Source organism: Solea senegalensis, linkage group LG2, assembly GCF_019176455.1.
Source record: "Solea senegalensis isolate Sse05_10M linkage group LG2, IFAPA_SoseM_1, whole genome shotgun sequence".
NCBI lineage: Eukaryota > Metazoa > Chordata > Actinopteri > Pleuronectiformes > Soleidae > Solea > Solea senegalensis.
Genome location: NC_058022.1, coordinates 25,730,800 through 25,750,032, shown reverse-complemented (window position 1 = coordinate 25,750,032; position 19,233 = coordinate 25,730,800). Strand labels below are relative to the sequence as shown.

Below are 19,233 nucleotides of genomic sequence, written 5' to 3'. Positions count from 1 at the left end.
TGTGTGTGTGTGTGTTCAACGCTCCCTCCTCTGCATCTACTCCCACTAGTGTTTGCGATAAATAAAAGTGTGTTCTCAGTAAATTTCTCTGCTTACATGAGCCAAAAAGTCTTCCAATGTGATGAAATGTCATTTTTCTAAGATGCAGCAAAGACAAACCTGTCAACAGATGAAGTATATTTTAGACATGGATAAAAACCTAACCCCCATTTACTGTTAAAAGTAAAACATTACATATGACGTATGTGGGAAAATTAGAAAAAGCATTATTTTCCATACACATGCTATTTTTCACAGCTGCTGCTTTTACTGCTGATTATGAAAATAAAGCAAAACATGTGACTCATGTGTCTCTGTTGTTGAGACATACTTTATTCATCTCCAAGCTTGCGTGTGTGTGTGTGTGTGTGTCATCCCCCTGTAGGATGACAGAATGCTGCGTTATGATCCAAAGCAAACATTTGCCAAAAATACAAATACAAGAGTGAGATAGAGAGACAATGGATAGAATGCAGTGCTCACTTGGTAGTTGTGCAAGTTCCATGTTGATGTGTAAATCCAGTAAAAGGCGCTGCAGTCAGGAGGAATAAGCCTTAGTGACAGCTGTGCTGTTTTAAATCAACATTGTCAACAGCTGAATCATTTTAGACACATTATAAATTCTTAAATTGCTTCTGTGACTAAATATTTCAGTGGTCTGAGAAATGCTGCCAGAAATATAATTCTTTTTTTTTTTTGTCTGTTTGGCAGCAGCAGCAGCAGCAGCAGCAGTGTCTTCTGTTTTTCAAGCTCTCTACCCATTTTCTGTTCTGTTTTCCCAAAATAGGATAGGGGTAGTAGTAGTACCTCAGTTTCCCCTGAGTCGAGAAATATTTTCATTCTTTTTTTTTGTTACGTGCCCACCAGTGACACTTGGTCCAAGGCTTAAAACCCACCCGTAGGGGGACGGGACCTCATTCTCAGAATGTAAACAGTGTCCGCCATCTTTGCTAACAGTTATGCTAACAGGACCAAGTGTCACTAGTGGACACATAACAAAGAAAAGAAGGAAGATATTTCTCAACTCAGGGGAAACTGAGGTTGGGAAGCACATTTTTTTCCAAAATACGACCCAAATTGTAGTAATACAAAGCTAAATGGTGAAGTATTCTGTTAATCTTAAAAGCAAGACTAGCTGTAAATGTGGAAGACCAGGCTACAGCAGCTGGTTCCTCTCCAAACTTTAGTGTCCCTGTGTGTCTGTATTGTTTCCATAGTTATATCCTCTCTGTCCATCCATACTTGTATGGAAACACTGTTCAGTCTCCATTTGTCTAATGTAAGGTGAAGTGTTTAAACAAAGCTGACCCTGCACATAGACAGTAAAGGCTTTTACGTCTTTACATTCTTGTTTATAACTAATAACTAACTTCCGTTTGAGAAAAGTGAGGTAAAAGAAACTAAATATAGATATATACAATTTCAGATCAAGTTAATATAGATTTTTTTGTATTTTCTTATGTATGATGCATGATAATAAATGCCTTTTTCTGCCATGTCTCTCACAGTGATTCAGTACACTACAGAGAATAAAGAAACATGTGCCAGGTATGTAAAGAACTGTTATAGTTACATGTAAACAATTGTTTAATTAAAAACGTCTTAACGTCTTAAATCTGTCTTAAATGCAAATTCATGTTTCTTTCTCTGTCTTGTTACAGATTCCAGCAACAGTGCTCCCAGAATGCATTTTGCACTGATTATGCAACAGGCTACTGCTGCCACTGCCAGTCTGGCTTCTATGGAAATGGACGCCACTGTCTTCCTGAGGGTAAAACCTTGTGAATGTTATCTCTATGGTCATAAACGTGAATGTACCCTCATTTGTTAAAGTTGTTTTTCTTGCGTATACTCTGTGCTGCCCCTCCAGGTGCCCCTCAGCGTGTCAGTGGTAAGGTGAGTGGAACTGTCACAGTGGGATCCACTCCAGTAACCCTGAACAACATTGACCTCCATGCCTACATCGTGGTGGGTGACGGAAGAGCGTACACTGCCATCAGTGAGGTAGGACATGCACAAATGAAATATGTCAATATACTATAAAGGTCCAGTGTGTTACATTTAGGAGGATTTATGAGCCGACATTAACTTCAATCTGCCTTTTCACATTTGTAAGCAAAAGATGACGATACAAAGAAAAATAATTTTTGGTATTCAAAGGCCACCGTTGTTTTCAGTTTTCTGTTTGTTACAATCTGCAATCTCACCACTGCCTGTCACTAATTTGCACACTGGACCTTTAAATGTAGATCTCTTTAAAAACGGATCACTGTCATGTAGTTACTGTAAATTTAATTTTCTCTGGTCTGACCATTGCTAAATCTATGCTGTTTTGTCAGGTACCTGAACCAGTGGGCTGGGCTCTGATGCCAGTTGCACCAATTGGAGAGTTGTTTGGATGGTTGTTTGCTCTAGAGCTGCCCAACAGCCAAGCAGGGTTCAAAACCACAGGTAAGCTGTGTGTTGTGTCTGTTCAGTTTAGTATCAGGCCTTGTATGTCTTGAGCAAATCTGTGGAGAAATTAAGAAACTCCTCTACAGTGAGGACATTGTGTGTGTGTGCGTGTGTGTGTATGAGAGTGTGTGTGTGTTTTCCTTCTCTCAGCCAGCTGTATTGTCTCGAGGGATGTGGTGTGATATCAGGCTTTCCCCTTCCCTCTCTAATATGAAACAGCTGTGTGTGTGTGTGTGTGTGTGTGTGTGTGTGTGTGTGTGTGTGTGTGTGTGTGTGTGTGTGTGTGTCCACATGTGCTGGTCTGCCAGCTATAATGTATCTGAAAAAATCTGCAGATTGACCAACAAAAGTAGTGATTGATGAACTGACTGATTGTCTAACTGTGTTATCAGGTGCTGAGTTCACTCGCCATGCTGAGGTCATCTTTTACCCTGGCAACCAGCACCTGTCAATCATTCAGACTGGCCGTGGCCTTGACGACCACAACCACCTCACTGTGGACACTGTTGTCAGCGGCAGCGTGCCCTTCATACCTCCTGGAGCTGAAGTTACCATTGATCCCTTCAAGGAGATCTACCAGTACTACCCATCTGGTAACTATGACAACAACAAGACAGGAATACTTCACTTAACATTCGATGGCCTCCAGCTCTTAAAAAAAACATCTTTTCTCTCTATGCAGTTGCCACATCCACTTCTGTGAGGGAGTTTTCAGTAGTTTCGGCAGAACGAGGATCGGAGTCCTTCTCCTTCCAGCTCAAACAAAATGTCACCTTCCGTGACTGTCGTCATGACAACCGCGCCACTGCCCTGGAGACGCTACAGATCACTATGGAGAGGGTGTTTGTCATGTATGTCAAGGAGGAGCGGATCCTGAGATACGCCATCACCAACAAGATCAGCCCAGTTGGAGGTGAGTCTGAACACACAGGAAACAGCTTTTTAGCTTAATAGCTGAACTGGACTTAATTTGATATCTAATTAGGCATTTATACAATACCACAAAACAAATGAAAGTAGTGTTGACGTTTAAAAATGTGTCAAGGGTTAACACAAGGGGAGCATCATTATGTCGGTGTTTTTCCACACTTTTTAAAAGATGACAAACTATCATGACCCATGACATCATATTTTCTACTGGCATTTTTATAATATTATTTTGAATATGTAAACCAGCCATTTACAAGACATATACAATATGTTGGATAAGTGAATCACAAATTCACTTTTCTGTTTTTGAATGAAGTTTAACAAAACAGCTGTAAACAAAAGAAAAACTCCTGTGACCCAGCTGTAGGTCCTGACCCAGCCGCCAGGAATGACTGCATTGTTTTGCTTGATTAAATTCATTCCACATCATCAATGTGAGTCCGAAAGTGCACAAAGACATTGAAAACGTGAGGTTTTCTCCTCCAGAGCCCCAAAACCAGACCGCTTAGTAATTGTTGCAACGCTGCCACAGAAACCTCAGCCAAACCACAGCACAGAGTTGAACAGAGTTTAGCTTTCAACACATGCTGCAAACTGAGGGCATAATTATATGTCCAAACCATGGAAGACAATGTTATCGTGTGTGTATAACCCCTGTTGTTTCTGGGTTTATTGTCTACACCACCGCAGGATTATTACACCACAAGTTACACAACAGCTGTCCATAAATATTTGATTAGTTTGGTTTGTTTATGTTGATAATTAACATTTATAAAGTGGATATGGACAGGTGTTTGACAATGTCCTGAGGAGGGAGGTGGTTAACAAATGAGAAAAAATTTATTTTGAACTGGAGCGATAAATTCCACTTTGTTATATTCTGTCATGACTAATGCATTACATACTATATCTGTATTTATGTGTATGGCTCACAGCCATACTGTATTGAAAGTATCCTTTTTTTATTTATGCTTTCATGGTTGCTCTTTACTGACCACATGTGAATGTTAAATCCTTCACTTCAGCCAGAGGTTCAGGAGTCTTTTGAATCCTAAACCAACAAGTCCATGTCATCTCTTATCTGAAGACCAACAGAAAAACAGAAAGACTAAAGCTGTGTGGGAATATAGCACATGCAACATGTGTCATGTTTTTTCTCTATCAGCACAGTGGTCATATGTTCTTCATCCACTCTAACCTGATGAAAACCAGAGAGAGAAGAGAGACCTCTAAAGATGGAGAGGAAAATAAAGTGTTTTAGACAGAAAGAATGAGGTCCTCTGTGTTTTTTTCTCCCCAAGTTTCAATTTGAACCAAGTTTCTGTCCTTTAAACGTCAACACGTTGATTAAAAAGGTTATGATGACACATCTGACACATGCATATGAACACACACTGATTCACCCAGTGCACAGCTGGAAGAGCTTTTGGGATCAGGGGTTTTATAAACACAGGTTAAGTGGTGTGTGTGTGTGTGTGTGTGTGTGTGTGTGTGTGTGTGTGTGTGCAAGGGTCTTACACTTTCTGGGAAATAATATACCAGCCAATGACAGATTTTCTAGTGGGGGGTGTTGCTGGGCAGAATAGCTGCCCATTGATGTCATGAGAATCAGTGGTGCTCTGGTTTCACTGTGCGAGCTTTTAAGACACAAGAAGAATCTGATTTTAAACAAATAAAATCTACACCTGCTTAAGTCTACAATATGTTAGGAATAATTAGTTTCAGTGCGCCTCTTAAGTGCGCAACTCTTAGTGTTGGTTTTTATTGTTTTATTGTTGTTTTCGCACCATCTCAAAGACACGTTCATTAGAACCTCACCTCTAAACTCTCCCACTGCCCCCACTTCATAGCAGTGCATTATTTACTGTTTGAAGACTCCAACATTAACATTCTAACATTGTAATCTCTCTGTGATTAGTAAAATGACCTTTAAACTTGCTTTAAACTCAAAGATCTATGACTCAAATTATCTGTTCCTTGCATTTTCATCCTGAATGCCTCTAAGACTTGGTCAGTAAAAAAGTCAGTGATGATGGATGTTGCACTAAAAGTGGTTCATCACATCCTGATAGTCACAGTTATGGCCAACCCGTGTGTGAGTGTGTGTACTTGTATTTGTTACCTGTTAGGGACATTGTCTGACATAAACACTGACCTTGTCAGGACCAGTAGACCTCATTCAGACCAAAACCTTGTCCGAATGAGTCAGAACCTAATTTCTGAGGAACTGGTTTGGTTTAGGGCTAAAATGTGATTTGTGGGTAGATATTAACTGGTTAATGTTAGGAATAAGGCTTTGTTAAGGCTGTCCAAATGAATGGAAGGCAGTGTAGTGTGAGTCCTTCAAAGGATAGCTGTGCAAACCTGTGTGTGTGTAGGAGTTTAGGAGGTTTGCTAAAAAGCAACAGGTGGGAAACTGCGGTGTTGCTTTGATGGTGTACATTGTGTATGTGTGTGTTCTCCTCCTCCTCTCCCACTCGCCTTCTCTCTCTCTTTCTCTCTTTAATTATCCCTCAGTCTTTTCTCCCATCCATGTGTATCTCACCCTCTCATCTCTCTATCTCTCTCTCTCTCTCTCTTCCCGCCACAATCTGGACTTTGAAGAATCTCTCTCTCTCGCTCTCTGATAATGAACCAAAAATGCTCTCTTGCCTCAGGAGATGGAAGCAAGCTGAGTCAGTTAATTGAATTTTGTTCAGGTGTGATTTTGTGTGTGTGTTGTTGTAGTAACATCACTGAATGCAGATCTTTTTCCGTGTGAATTGTATTTTCATTTTGCTTGTCTTGTTTCCGTGCATAACACAATATGACCAGTTGGACTTTGTAAACTTTATATTAAATGCTGCATTTGGGATTAGATTTAGGTGGTGTAGGAACATGGATTTTCAAATAATCCTACACTTATACTAGGTATTTTGGAAATATACTTTTTAGAGCAGCATTATTTAACCCAGTCCACCAACAAACCATACATTTTCTTTATGTAATACTAACAACACCTCAGTGGTCCATTGAAAAAAGGCTATAACAGTTCCACGGTTGGAGGTTTGAACCACTCTAATTCACACCGTGTGTCACTTTTATATTCTCCACTCCTCACTTTTCGATTTTCAAAAAAATTGTAGTCACAAGGTTGTTGTTTCCTGTGTGTCTGACCCGTGTCCACTGGTATGAGATAACTTTGAACACACATTCACTCACTCATCTGTGTGTCTGGGTCTCTCTGTGTGTCTAACCTCATCCACATGTTCAATATTGAGAACATGAAGGGAGGCCTTTTCTGAGAGGAAACCACTCAATGGGAATTTGTCTGGAGTGATTTTACACGTGTGTTTGGTTAGGCAGCCCTGTAATCATCGCTGTAATCATCTGACTTTAACTGTTGAATAATCCACAACTCAATTAATCTCAGTTGTGGACATTTAGAGTGTGGCAGAGACTGTGCATAGATGTTTTAATGTTTACAAATGCAGAACATCTATTTATTACACTGTGGTAGTCCTGTTAAGTGAACATTGCAATCCATATAAAATAAAGAGACATGAATCAAGTGACTGTGTGTATCCCTCTCAGCGAGCAAGTGGTTTAAATCATAAAAAAACACATCACTGTTGTGCTGGATTAATTAAAACATCCTTCATCTCTGATGTAATTTAATCTGTCTCTCCTCCTGTCTGTAGTTGAGCCAACTGGGCCAGAGTTGGTTAACCCCTGCTACGCTGGGAACCACGACTGTGACACCACAGCCATGTGTATCCCACTTGACGGCCAGGCCTTCCAGTGCCAGTGTGCTACTGGTTACAGAGGGGATGGACGCAACTGTTATGGTAGCTGTCTCTATCCGCATGTTAATATATGTTTTACTGCATGTGCACATACACTGTACTGTCAAAGATTTATCTACATCTTCTCTTCATGCATGTGTTTTATGGCACTGTCCTCCATTTTGCTTCATCTCATCATGTCTTGTCTTTCTCCCTCGTTCACTTCAAACACTTGCGGACAGTTCAAGGCTGTGCGTCTGTGTTTCTTCAACATGTGTCTATTAAGTTTAAAGGGTCAAGTACAGGTTGGATGGAAGGAATAATTTCTACTCTCATCTCCCCCTCCTCGCTTCCCTCAATCCCGCCCTCCATCTCCTCCTTCAGGTTAATTCTTTAGTTTACCGGAGCTTCTCTGGCTTTAAGCTGGTGTGTGGCCTATCATTAGCCCAGCAGCATGTCTGTCTCTCCTGCTGGCAGCACTAGGAAAGCCCCAGGCTCAGCATCAGTTCCCATGACTGGGCCGCAGCATCTCTTCTTTGGTCGCATAGTCTTTGTGTGGTTTTGTCTACTCTCTTGCACAATACATTTAAGAATGTGGTTAAGACCCCAGGTGTGGGGAACATGTTGTAGTCACACAAACAAGCAACCACCCAATGTATGTACTCGAATAATTACCCTTAATTACAGCTTTGACACTCACATACACACATTCAGCAATCTCTTATAGGGGATTCCAGGTTAACGAGTCTCACTCCCCCTCCTGTTCTCTTGACTGCAGATGTCGATGAGTGTGCTGAGGGTTCGAGTCCATGTAGTGCTCATGCTCAGTGTGTGAACCTGCCCGGCAGCCACCGCTGTCAGTGCCAGAGTGGCTATGAGTTTGGCTTCGATGGGCGTACATGTGTTGGTAAGTTCCGAATTGCATACGTGTAAACCATGTACATGGGGGGGGGGTCATCAGGGGTCTCAAACCCAAATGACCTAGGGGCCACAGAGTGTCTAGTTTGGTCAGCAGGGGGCTGGTCAAGTGGAAAAAAAGTCTAACTTTTTGTGAAAATAGTCGAAATAGTAATATTTATTGACGATATTTCACATAATTTCAAAAATAAAAGTGTCTGTTTTGATATGGAACGATAAATAGCACATTTATGATACAAAATTAATCTATCAATTAAAAAAAACATACAGAAATATCTCACTATAAAGTGGTGGGCCACAAAAAAATTGTTGTGGGGGCCACATGTGGCCCGCGGGCCGCAGGTTTGAGACCTTTGCTCTACATCCATGATATTGGCTATATTATCCTACATTGCCTTGAACATTGTCTTCTTGGGCCACAGTGGTGTTGAAGGGAGCAACCCATGATTATATTTGCTTTGTTTATACCAGATGTCATTTTAATACGTTTACTAGAAGTTGGCAGGACATTTTACTCAAAAGAAACATACATATTCACCTTATAGTCATATGCGGAAAATCCAGGGGATCATTTTCTTTGTTGATTCAGTAGATATTAAAATATTTGACTGAATAGGTGAACAGTAGTCTTGGTGCTACTTGGACAGTGGTGCAACATTTACATTTGGCAGTATGATCATCATCAGTGATGCTGCCTTGCTGTTAGTATGGTTAATCCTTCACTGTACTACCATGGTATTGAGCTGTAAGGTCTGTTGCTTTCATAATTCCCAGTGAAGCAACTGTGTGGTACAACAAGCCTGTTGTTGTGGTTTGTCAGTGAGCTGCGCTTCAAAACACACCATAATTTGTGTGAAACGCTACATCAACAGACTAGTACAATTGTTTCACTAGCAACAACTAATGTTTATCATGTGGTCTATGTACTGTAATTATAAAAAGTGCAATGCACTTTACAGGGAACTTAAAATCTCCTATGTAAACAGTATTTATTACATCATTCTCCCAGTTTTCGTCATGATCCCTTGGCAGTATTTTGGAGCGTGCAGTTCTGCATGTTCCAAAAAACGAAGTTAACATTTGGAAGGGAACTACATATTTGTGTAAGCAAAGGAATAACATTTCTTCAGTAACAGTGAGGCACAGCTGCAAAAGCTAGGAAGCACAGTGAGAGGGGAGGATGGGTGACACATGTGAGAGCCGGGGTGGGAGTGAATGTGAGAACAAGCGAGTGAGATAAGGTAGAATGGGGGGTGAAAGTGGACAACAAATGGAGCAATGACATGGTGTGTGTATGTGTTGCTTTGGAATGTGTGGAGGAGCAAGCTTTTGCTGGTGTGTGTGTGTGTGTGTGTTTCCTTTCACCCAACTTTTTATCAACTTTTTTGAGACTTACAATCTCCCTGCTCTGTTTGGATAAATTCATTCTGGAAGTTATCCAAACAGCGATACGATGCAAATGAACTGAATAATTTTGAGTCAACAGATTGATATCACAAATTAAATTTGTAGAGGCGGTTTCAAAATTCCAACTCGAGCATACCTCTCTGCGTTTGTGCTTGTTGATTTCTTTCTTTCCCTCTGCTTTCTTAGATATCGATGAGTGTAGCTCGTCTCCATGTCATGCCAATGCCAGATGTATCAATGGACTAGGATCTTTTGAGTGTCGTTGTGAGCTGGACTTTTATGGTGATGGTTTCTTCTGTACCACGCAAGATGGTCAGTAAAACTGCAATGAAGCATGAATGTCACAAAAGATAGACAAGGGCCATTAGGTTCTTTTATACCTGCGTTTCTTTTTGAAATCATTGTTTGTGTACAGGTCAGACAGTTCGTCCAAAAAGCCAGTGTGAGCAGCACAGAGATAGTCTGCAGAGTGGAGTCGATCTAAATGGACAGCCAAGTGTTGGAGCCTTCGTCCCCCAGTGCGACTCTGATGGGCGGTACCGACCACTGCAGGTGATGACTGACTGAGAGTGCATTAGATTAACACAATACTGCTAATATGTGGAAAAATGCGCTGATTTTGAATTTGAAATACTTCGTTCAGTGCCATGGTTCCACTGGACATTGTTGGTGTGTGGACAGTTGGGGACAGGAGAGACCAGGAACCAGGACTCCACCTGGTACAGCACATGGAGACTGTGACAGACCAGGTAAGTGGGGAAGAAGACAAGTGAGTCTTCAGTTAAAAGACTGCTGTATAATTTGTTTGTCTTAATTTCCACTTAGATGAACCAGTGCGTCCTAAAACCTACTGTGAGCAGCACAGAGACAGTGTCCAGACCACCAGTCCAGAGGGATATCCTATTTTGGGAGTATTTGTACCTGAGTGTGATGCTAATGGACAATACAAGCCATCACAGGTGAGTACTTGGTTTTGTTCTATCCATTTAACATCACTGTCATACCTGCAATCTTGTATTTAAACCAAAAACAAATAGTTAAATAGAAAGCAACAAAGTATTCACTTTGGTTAAAATTGTTGAGCCTTCAGTTTTGTACTGGTTGTGTCCATATACTTATTGTATTATGTCTATTGCAGTGCCACAGCTCCACTGGGCATTGTTGGTGCGTGGACAGTAGTGGACAGGAGAGAGCAGGAACCAGGACTCCACCTGGAACACAATCTGTCGACTGTGACAAACCAGGTGAGGAAATGCGAGCCGAGTCTGACAGACTGTACACACTGATTTAAAGCTCAGGACTTTCTTATGTCTGTCTTACTTAAGCTGTCCTCACAGGTTTGAATATTTTGACATTTAAAGGAAGATTTATACTTAAAGTATGTTTTTCCTCCTCAGATGAACCAGCACGTCCTAAAACTCACTGTGAACACCACAGAGACAGTGTACAGACCACCAGTCCAGAGGGATATCCTATATTAGGAGCTTATGTACCCCAGTGTGATGCTAATGGACAGTACATACTGCTGCAGGTCAGTATGTGATGACTGATCTGAGCTGCAAATTAATAAATTAATCCATTTGTAAGTGCATGAAATTGATAAAAATGTCTTTTTTTTCAGTGTCATGGTTCAACTGGATATTGTTGGTGTGTAGACAGTAGAGGAGAGGAGAAAGCAGGAACCAGGACACCGCCTGATGGACTGACTCCAGACTGTGACAAACCAGGTAAAGAATGAACAATATGAACAAATAGACTTCTCCTTCTATTCAGCTCCTCACGAGCACTTGAATTGATTATCAGTGGTAACAGTACCAGCAGGTGCATTATGTCATGGCTCCCCAAGGCTTTCTTGCAAAACATTGACCTGTGACCCTTCTAATTCCTCAACACAATGGCAAGTGAAACAGACGGCACGTTTCCACGAGTGCATGTCTAATCCTGTGAGTGGTGCAGCGTTGAGGTCATTGGGCCACAGGCATGGAATGCCTAGTAAAACATGTGATATCATAGCAGAACGCAAGAGTAAGACGAAGCTAAAAGCATGAAAATATAAAGATATAGATACTGATGTTTGTTTTTTTTCCTGATACAAGTTATAGATTGACTCATTTTATCTATCAATGATCATAAAAAGGACTGATATATTCTGTCATTGTCCATCTCTCATTCAGATGAACCAGTGCGTCCTAAAACTCACTGTGAGCACCACAGAGACAGTGTACAGACCACCAGTCCAGAGGGATATCCTGTAGTCGGAGCCTACATCCCCCAGTGTGATGCGAATGGAGAATACACATCACTGCAGGTCAGCGTGGTACTTATTTAAATGTGTTTTACTTGTACTTTATTATCACTTCGACTAGAAAAACAATTACAGACATGAATCATTAACTATAATTCATGATCGCCTCAGTGTCATGGCGCTACTGGACATTGTTGGTGCGTGGACAGTAGGGGACAGGAGAGAGCAGGAACCAGGACACAACCTGGTGCACAACCTAAAGACTGTGATGAACCAGGTAAGGAGAAGGATCTAGCACAATTTGCTTTCATGCTTCCTTCATTTTTTTTTATAAACAAATGTCAGGTCATATATTCCCCCGAGAACTTAACTTGACAAAAAAAGCATCCGGGTTTTTTTCCCTTTCATTTTTCTTTTCTTTGTTTTAATCTTTAGATGAGCCAGTGCGTCCTAAAACTCGCTGTGAGCACCACAGAGACAGTGTGCAGACCACCAGTCCAGAGGGATATCCTATCGCTGGAGCCTATGTTCCCCAGTGTGATGCAAATGGACAGTACATAAGACTGCAGGTCAGCATCGTACTTATTTTATTGTGTTTAATTCGTGTTTTTTTTTTACCTGAATGACAACAATTACAAACATAAGTCACCAATTTCATACATTATTACTTCAGTGTCATGGTTCTACTGGACATTGTTGGTGCGTGGACAGTAGTGGACAGGAGAGGGCAGGGACCAGGACTTCACCTGGTGCACCATCTGTAGACTGTGATAAACCAGGTGAGGAGAAGGATCTTGCTCAATGTGTTTTCATATTCTCATGTTTCTATGTTAACTACAATAAAAAACAGTGTCTCGTTTTCATAATTTTCTGTTTTGAAAATCTCTAGACGAACCAGTGCGTCCTAAAACACACTGTGAGCACCACAGAGACAGTGTACAGACCACCAGTCCAGAGGGATATCCTATATTAGGAGCCTATGTCCCCCAGTGTGATGCTAATGGACACTACAAACCTCAACAGGTAACATTCCGACTGTGTTGTAAATGATGAATGCTAAGCAACTTTGTTTATATTGTTCTCGTTTTTTATCATACAAAATATTATTTTGTCTTGTACAGTGTCATGGTTCTACTGGACATTGTTGGTGCGTGGACAGTAGTGGACAGGAGAGGGCAGGGACCAGGACTTCACCTGGTACACCATCTGTAGACTGTGATAAACCAGGTGAGGATAATATTGAGAATATGTGCTTTCATATAATCATTTTTCTGTGTTTATTTGACAGTAAAACAGCATCTCACTTTTATCATTTTCTGTTTTGACAATCTCTAGAAGAACCAGTGCGTCCTAAAACACACTGTGAGCACCACAGAGACAGTGTACAGACCACCAGTCCAGAGGGATATCCTATATTAGGAGCCTATGTCCCCCAGTGTGATGCTAATGGACACTACAAACCTCAACAGGTAACATTCTGGCTGTGTTGTAAATGATGAATGCTAAGCAACTTTGTTTATATTGTTCTCGTTTTTTATCATACAAAATATTATTTTGTCTTGTACAGTGTCATGGTTCTACTGGACATTGTTGGTGCGTGGACAGTAGTGGACAGGAGAGGGCAGGGACCAGGACTTCACCTGGTACACCATCTGTAGACTGTGATAAACCAGGTGAGGATAATATTGAGAATATGTGCTTTCATATAATCATTTTTCTGTGTTTATTTGACAGTAAAACAGCATCTCCCTTTTATCATTTTCTGTTTTGACAATCTCTAGAAGAACCAGTGCGTCCTAAAACACACTGTGAGCACCACAGAGACAGTGTGCAGACCACCAGTCCAGAGGGATATCCTATATTAGGAGCCTATGTCCCCCAGTGTGATGCTAATGGACACTACAAACCTCAACAGGTAACATTCTGACTGTGTTGTAAATTATGAATGCTAAGCAACTTTGTTTACATAATAATAATAATAGTGCTTCACAATAAAAGGAAAATAACATTTAAAAAGCAAATACAACAACAAAACACAACACAGGGTGGAGTAAAGAGGAAAAGTCTAGTCAAAAAGTCAAAAACCCTGTTTTAACTTTGAAATAAAACAAAAGAAAGAAGAGCACTGTGATAAAAGGATAACAAAGACGGCATCACATAAAGGCAAGTCTATAAAAATTAGTTTTAAGAAGTGATTTAAAAGATGACACTGATTTAGCAAGCCATATCTCCGCGGGCAGGCCGTTCCAAAGCCGAGGCGCTCTGACGGAGTAGGCACAGTCACCCCTGGTTTTGAGCCTCGGCCTCGGAACAGTTAAGAGAGACCCGGCCCACGGCTCTAAGGCTGCGAACAGGCTCGCATGGGGTCAGCATGTCTGTGATGTATTCAGGAGCTAGACCTTGACGAGCCTTAAAATTGATCAGTAAAATCTTAAAATCAATTCTAAAACATACAGGGAGCCAGTGGAGTGAAGCCAAGATTGGAGTAATGTGATGTCGTCTGTTAAAACCGGTGAGAAGCCTGAACCAGCTGGAGGCGGGAGAGGGATGTGTGATTGCTGCCGGTTAGAAGGGAGTTGCAGTAATCTAAATGGGAGAATATGAGGGCGTGGACTACTTTCTCTAGGTCAGGCTGTGATAGAATATTTTAGATTTTTGAGATGGTTCTGATGTGGAGGAAGCAGGACTGAACCACTTTGTTGATGTGAGGTTGTGAAAGTGAAGTCTGAGTTGAAGATGATACCAGTTCTATGTTCTTGTTTTGTTTTTTAGTCATACAAATATTATTTTGTCTTGTACAGTGTCATGGTTCTACTGGACATTGTTGGTGCGTGGACAGTAGTGGACAGGAGAGAGCAGGGACCAGGACTTCATCTGATGCACCATCTGTAGACTGTGATAAACCAGGTGAGGAGAAGGATCTTGCTGAATGTGTTTTCATATTCTCATGTTTCTATGTTTACTACAATAAAACAGCATCTCGGTTTTATCATTTTCTGTTTTGACAATCTCTAGACGAACCAGTGGGTCCTAAAACTCACTGTGAGCACCACAGAGACAGTGTACAGACCACCAGTCCAGAGGGATATCCTATATTAGGAGCCTATGTCCCCCAGTGTGATGCTAATGGACAGTACATAACACTGCAGGTCAGCATCTTAATTATTTTAAAATGTTTTATTGGTGCTTTGATATTACTAGAAGCAAACCATGTATAAACACAAGGCTTAATTGTCATCATTCATTATTGCTTCAGTGTCATGGCTCTACTGGACATTGCTGGTGTGTGGACAGTAGAGGACAGGAGAGAGCAGGGACCAGGACTTCACCTGGTACACCATCTGTAGACTGTGACAAACCAGGTGAGGAGGACCTTGCACGGTGTGCTTTCATGTCACCTTAATGTTTCTTTGACATATTAAATGTCAGATCATGCATCAATCCAAGATGAAAACCACAACCATTGTCTTTTTTGTGTTTCTTTCTTCTAATCTTTAGATGAACCAGTGCGTCCTAAAACTCACTGTGAGCACCACAGAGACAGTGTCCAGACCACCAGTCCAGATGGATATCCTATAATTGGCACCTATGTTCCCCAGTGTGATGTTAATGGACAGTACATATCTCTACAGGTCAGCATTTTGATCATTTAAACGTGTTTTATTTATATTACATTGACAAGAATGAAAGAATACATCACAAATATTAGGCCTTAAATTAGTATTAATTCCTGCTGCAGTGTCATGGCTCTTCTGGACATTGTTGGTGCGTGGACAGTATTGGTCAAGAGAGAGCAGGAACCAGGACTCCACCTGGTACACAACCAAAAGACTGTGATGAACCAGGTGAGGGGAAGGAAGGAAGTCCGCACAACGTATCTTTATATGTCCTGCGTGTTTCTATGAACATTGTCAAGTCATGCCTTAATCTATCTCTAGATGAACCAGTGCGTCCTAAAACCCACTGTGAGCAGCACAGAGACAGTGTCCAGACCACCAGTCCAGAGGGATATCCTATCGCTGGAGTGTTTGTACCTGAGTGTGATGCTAATGGACAATACAAATCTCTACAGGTAACATTCTGACTGCTGTAAATGAGAAATGTTAAGTATTCAAGATTTTCTTTGGCTGTTTTTTACAATGACTTCTCTTTCAGTGCCATGGTTCAACTGGACATTGTTGGTGTGTGGACAGTAGGGGAGAGGAGAGACCAGGAACCAGGACTCCACCTAGTATACCATCTGTCGACTGTGACAAACCAGGTGAGACTGCTGTTTCCATTTTTGGAAATTGGACAAAAACAGTCAGCAGCATTCTGTGTATAGCCCCATATATAGCAATTTATGAAATGTTTGAGCAAAGCTTGGAGAAGCCACTAAATATAGTCAACCAGGACATGTCCATCAGAGCAAACAGATGGTCTGACAGTAGTCAACCTCTTAATCACATTTTGGTCCAGTGGACTAGTCTCTGAACCAGTATCCTGTTGGTAAAACAGAAAGACTCACCAATGGATCATTGGTGCTATGACTCCGATCTCATGTGACTTGAAAGAAACATTTAGTTTGTTCCTTAATATTTTGTGTAAACTTATGTTTTCTAGATGAACCAGCGCGTCCTAAAACTCACTGTGAACACCACAGAGAGCGAGTCCAGACCACCAGTCCAGAGGGATATCCTGTAATTGGAGCATATGTGCCCCAATGTGATGCTAATGGACAGTACATACCACTGCAGGTCAGCATCAACTGACAAGTCTAACTGACTGGCTCTGGTTTGTTGTTGTTGAGGTTCATAGATAAGACTAATGTAAACGTTCACTGTGTTAGTGCCATGGCTCCAGTGGACATTGTTGGTGTGTGGACAGTAGAGGACAGGAGAGAACAGGAACCAGGACTCCGCCTGGTACACAACCTAGAGACTGTGACAAACCAGGTAAGACTGCAATGTTTTCCTGCTAAAGTTGAGGCTCATTAACATGGAGAGATACAAAGAACTGCATTCTTTGTTCAGGCTGCCCAACCAAAAAAATATGAAGATTCATCTGTGGTATTTTGTCTAAGACAATAACTTATTTAACCTCTTTCATTTTCTCCAGATGAACCAGAACGTCCTAAAACTCAGTGTGAACACCACAGAGACAGTGTGGACACCACCAGTGCAGAGGGATATTCTATATCTGGGGTCTACGTACCTCAGTGTGATGCAGAAGGACAGTACCTACCTCAGCAGGTAAAACTGTGAAATAATGAATCTGTGTTTTGTTTTGTTTTGTTGTTTTTTTTGTTTTTAACAAACAAATGTTGCTCTTATTATTTAGTGTCACGCTTCCACTGGACATTGTTGGTGTGTGGACAGTAGGGGACAGCAGAGAGCAGGAACTAGGACTTCACCTGGTACAGCACCTGTAGACTGTGACAAACCAGGTGAGACTGTTGTACTGTATTTTAATTTGGGGAAATTGCTTTGTAATATGTTACTGGTGGTGTTAATTGTTGAGATATAGTTCATTCTGGACTAATGTGAGGTCTCTCCGTCACTCATCCTCTCACTCACACTCTAATGTACACTCAGAGGCACGTCTATAAATTCAGTCTGAGCTATAAATTCCATTTATGATCATTCAAACATCTGAAGCGGTCACTTTGTGCACTTTGTGGTGACATTAACTGCCAGCTGTTGCTGGGCAACCAAAGGAAAATAAGGCCGACTGCCTGACCAGCTGAGTGACAACACAGTGATGACACCCACCCAATGGAAACAGAAACATCTATACTTTGTTACGTTGTGGATTTTCTTATAGAGTTGCACATGTATCGAAGATATGTGAACTCACAATTTTGTTTCCTAAACACTGTGCTGGATATTCAATTGCACTTACTCACTCCTGGAAGCTGCCCAATGCAACTACAGTCGTCTTTTTATGAGTGGCCACTGCACTGGGACCTCATTCAGGGATTTTTCAGTAAATGGTCAGAATGAGGGGGGGTAGAGGTCTGGGAGTGTTATCCTCTGATCTAAATCAGGAGCTCTTTCCTTTTCTGCTTACTTCTCACCCTCCTCTCAAATGGTATCCTCTCCTTTTCAGTCGAGAAGCTGTGTAATCTCACATTAGAAATCTACACATGCAGAGAGAGGGGGAGGTCAGAATAAACATTAGTGGAAGCCTAAAGTGGTTTCAGGTTTAGTTTTAAAGCCCTGTTGTCTGGTGAGTTATTAAAGGGATTTTACAAGGTAAACCGTTTTGACAAAAGCGAAATAACACAAAGAGCTGCATCTTGCCATTCACAATCTCTATGTCTGTCATAAATTGCAAAAGAAAATGATATGAACTGTAATTTTACAACTTTGCGTGATAAGGTTTTGTTTAAAAAATAATAATGGTGATGGGTTTGATTGATTTGTGTTCCCCTCAGTCCATGTAGCTCCGACCCAGCGCCCTGAGAGCGTGTGTGAACGATGGAGGGCCAGTTTGATTGAGCATTATGGTGGGAAACCTGACCCACAACAATATGTGCCCCAGTGTGACCCAGATGGACAGTTCAGGTACACTAGAACCTAAGTGTGGGTGATAAACAAATGAAGGTGGATTCCTGTTCAAATCAAGACTGTTTGTTTCAATTCCTTTCCATAGTCCAGTCCAGTGTTATGGAGAGACCACTTACTGCTGGTGTGTGGACCAGGACGGGCGTGAGGTTCCTGGCACTCGATCACATGATGTTGTCAAACCGGCATGTAAGTATCTGTCCACTGTCTTTTACGTGGAAAATATTATAGGACCTCGCTGTATCATATGATTTAGTGCCAGCAATCTTTGCTAAAGACTTCCTTTATCCATTCCATTCTCTAATCCAGGCATCCCCTCAGTGGCTCCACCCACCGTTCGACCATTGCCCCGTCCTGATGTGACCCCGCCTCCAAATGCTGACATCACGCTGCTGTACGCTCAGGGACAGAAAATAGGAGCGTTGCCTCTTAATGGGACCAAACTAGATGCAAACCACTCTAAAACACTATTGACTCTGCATGTAAGAGATGAATGGATACTCGCCTGCTTATATTTTGTCAGTTCATTCTTATGCACAAAGAAAATCATTGTTTCTTTGGTTATTCCAAAACATAAATGTTTGAAATGTGGCTCAACATTTTTGGGCATTATTGTTGGGCAGTGTATATTGAAAATGTTTGACTGTGTATCCAGAAGTAGTGACTAAAAGTTAAAGACAAACTGCAGACAGAGCAACTTTGTTTTGGTTTCACCTCATCGCTGTTGTGTTTGTGTGTGTGTGTGTGTGTGTGTGTGTGTGTGTGTGTGTCCAGGGTTCCATAGTAGTTGGTATAGCCTACGACTGCAAAGAGAACCATGTCTACTGGACAGATTTGTCCGCAAGAACCATCAGCAGAGCTTTATTGGCACCTGGAGCAGAGCCGGAGATACTCATTAACACAAGTAAATCACATTGTTCCACTCATCATA

The 19,233-nt window shown here is 41.4% G+C and overlaps 1 protein-coding gene across 9 annotated transcripts in view; it reads left to right on the top strand.

Moving 5' to 3' along the window:
* The window catches only part of nid2a (nidogen 2a (osteonidogen)), a 44,782-nt gene that overhangs the window by 19,198 nt on the left and 6,351 nt on the right, over nucleotides 1-19,233 (top strand). For 3 of the 9 annotated variants that reach the window (XM_044049405.1, XM_044049399.1, XM_044049392.1), the window contains 39 exons: nucleotides 1,548-1,587; nucleotides 1,701-1,810; nucleotides 1,910-2,043; nucleotides 2,379-2,490; nucleotides 2,886-3,086; nucleotides 3,176-3,406; nucleotides 7,104-7,250; nucleotides 7,966-8,094; nucleotides 9,699-9,824; nucleotides 9,928-10,064; nucleotides 10,156-10,261; nucleotides 10,338-10,471; nucleotides 10,651-10,756; nucleotides 10,910-11,043; nucleotides 11,134-11,239; nucleotides 11,687-11,820; nucleotides 11,929-12,034; nucleotides 12,193-12,326; nucleotides 12,431-12,536; nucleotides 12,647-12,780; nucleotides 12,879-12,984; nucleotides 13,093-13,226; nucleotides 13,325-13,430; nucleotides 13,539-13,672; nucleotides 14,559-14,664; nucleotides 14,773-14,906; nucleotides 15,014-15,119; nucleotides 15,256-15,389; nucleotides 15,497-15,602; nucleotides 15,696-15,829; nucleotides 15,913-16,018; nucleotides 16,360-16,493; nucleotides 16,586-16,691; nucleotides 16,855-16,988; nucleotides 17,077-17,182; nucleotides 18,173-18,302; nucleotides 18,391-18,491; nucleotides 18,612-18,784; nucleotides 19,077-19,206. In XM_044049405.1, the coding sequence (XP_043905340.1) occupies nucleotides 1,548-1,587; nucleotides 1,701-1,810; nucleotides 1,910-2,043; nucleotides 2,379-2,490; nucleotides 2,886-3,086; nucleotides 3,176-3,406; nucleotides 7,104-7,250; nucleotides 7,966-8,094; nucleotides 9,699-9,824; nucleotides 9,928-10,064; nucleotides 10,156-10,261; nucleotides 10,338-10,471; nucleotides 10,651-10,756; nucleotides 10,910-11,043; nucleotides 11,134-11,239; nucleotides 11,687-11,820; nucleotides 11,929-12,034; nucleotides 12,193-12,326; nucleotides 12,431-12,536; nucleotides 12,647-12,780; nucleotides 12,879-12,984; nucleotides 13,093-13,226; nucleotides 13,325-13,430; nucleotides 13,539-13,672; nucleotides 14,559-14,664; nucleotides 14,773-14,906; nucleotides 15,014-15,119; nucleotides 15,256-15,389; nucleotides 15,497-15,602; nucleotides 15,696-15,829; nucleotides 15,913-16,018; nucleotides 16,360-16,493; nucleotides 16,586-16,691; nucleotides 16,855-16,988; nucleotides 17,077-17,182; nucleotides 18,173-18,302; nucleotides 18,391-18,491; nucleotides 18,612-18,784; nucleotides 19,077-19,206 (4,887 nt within the window). The remainder of the gene's footprint in view (nucleotides 1-1,547; nucleotides 1,588-1,700; nucleotides 1,811-1,909; nucleotides 2,044-2,378; nucleotides 2,491-2,885; nucleotides 3,087-3,175; nucleotides 3,407-7,103; nucleotides 7,251-7,965; nucleotides 8,095-9,698; nucleotides 9,825-9,927; nucleotides 10,065-10,155; nucleotides 10,262-10,337; nucleotides 10,472-10,650; nucleotides 10,757-10,909; nucleotides 11,044-11,133; nucleotides 11,240-11,686; nucleotides 11,821-11,928; nucleotides 12,035-12,192; nucleotides 12,327-12,430; nucleotides 12,537-12,646; nucleotides 12,781-12,878; nucleotides 12,985-13,092; nucleotides 13,227-13,324; nucleotides 13,431-13,538; nucleotides 13,673-14,558; nucleotides 14,665-14,772; nucleotides 14,907-15,013; nucleotides 15,120-15,255; nucleotides 15,390-15,496; nucleotides 15,603-15,695; nucleotides 15,830-15,912; nucleotides 16,019-16,359; nucleotides 16,494-16,585; nucleotides 16,692-16,854; nucleotides 16,989-17,076; nucleotides 17,183-18,172; nucleotides 18,303-18,390; nucleotides 18,492-18,611; nucleotides 18,785-19,076; nucleotides 19,207-19,233) is intronic. The other 6 variants (XM_044049413.1, XM_044049434.1, XM_044049423.1 and 3 more) reach the window with 6 other exon arrangements.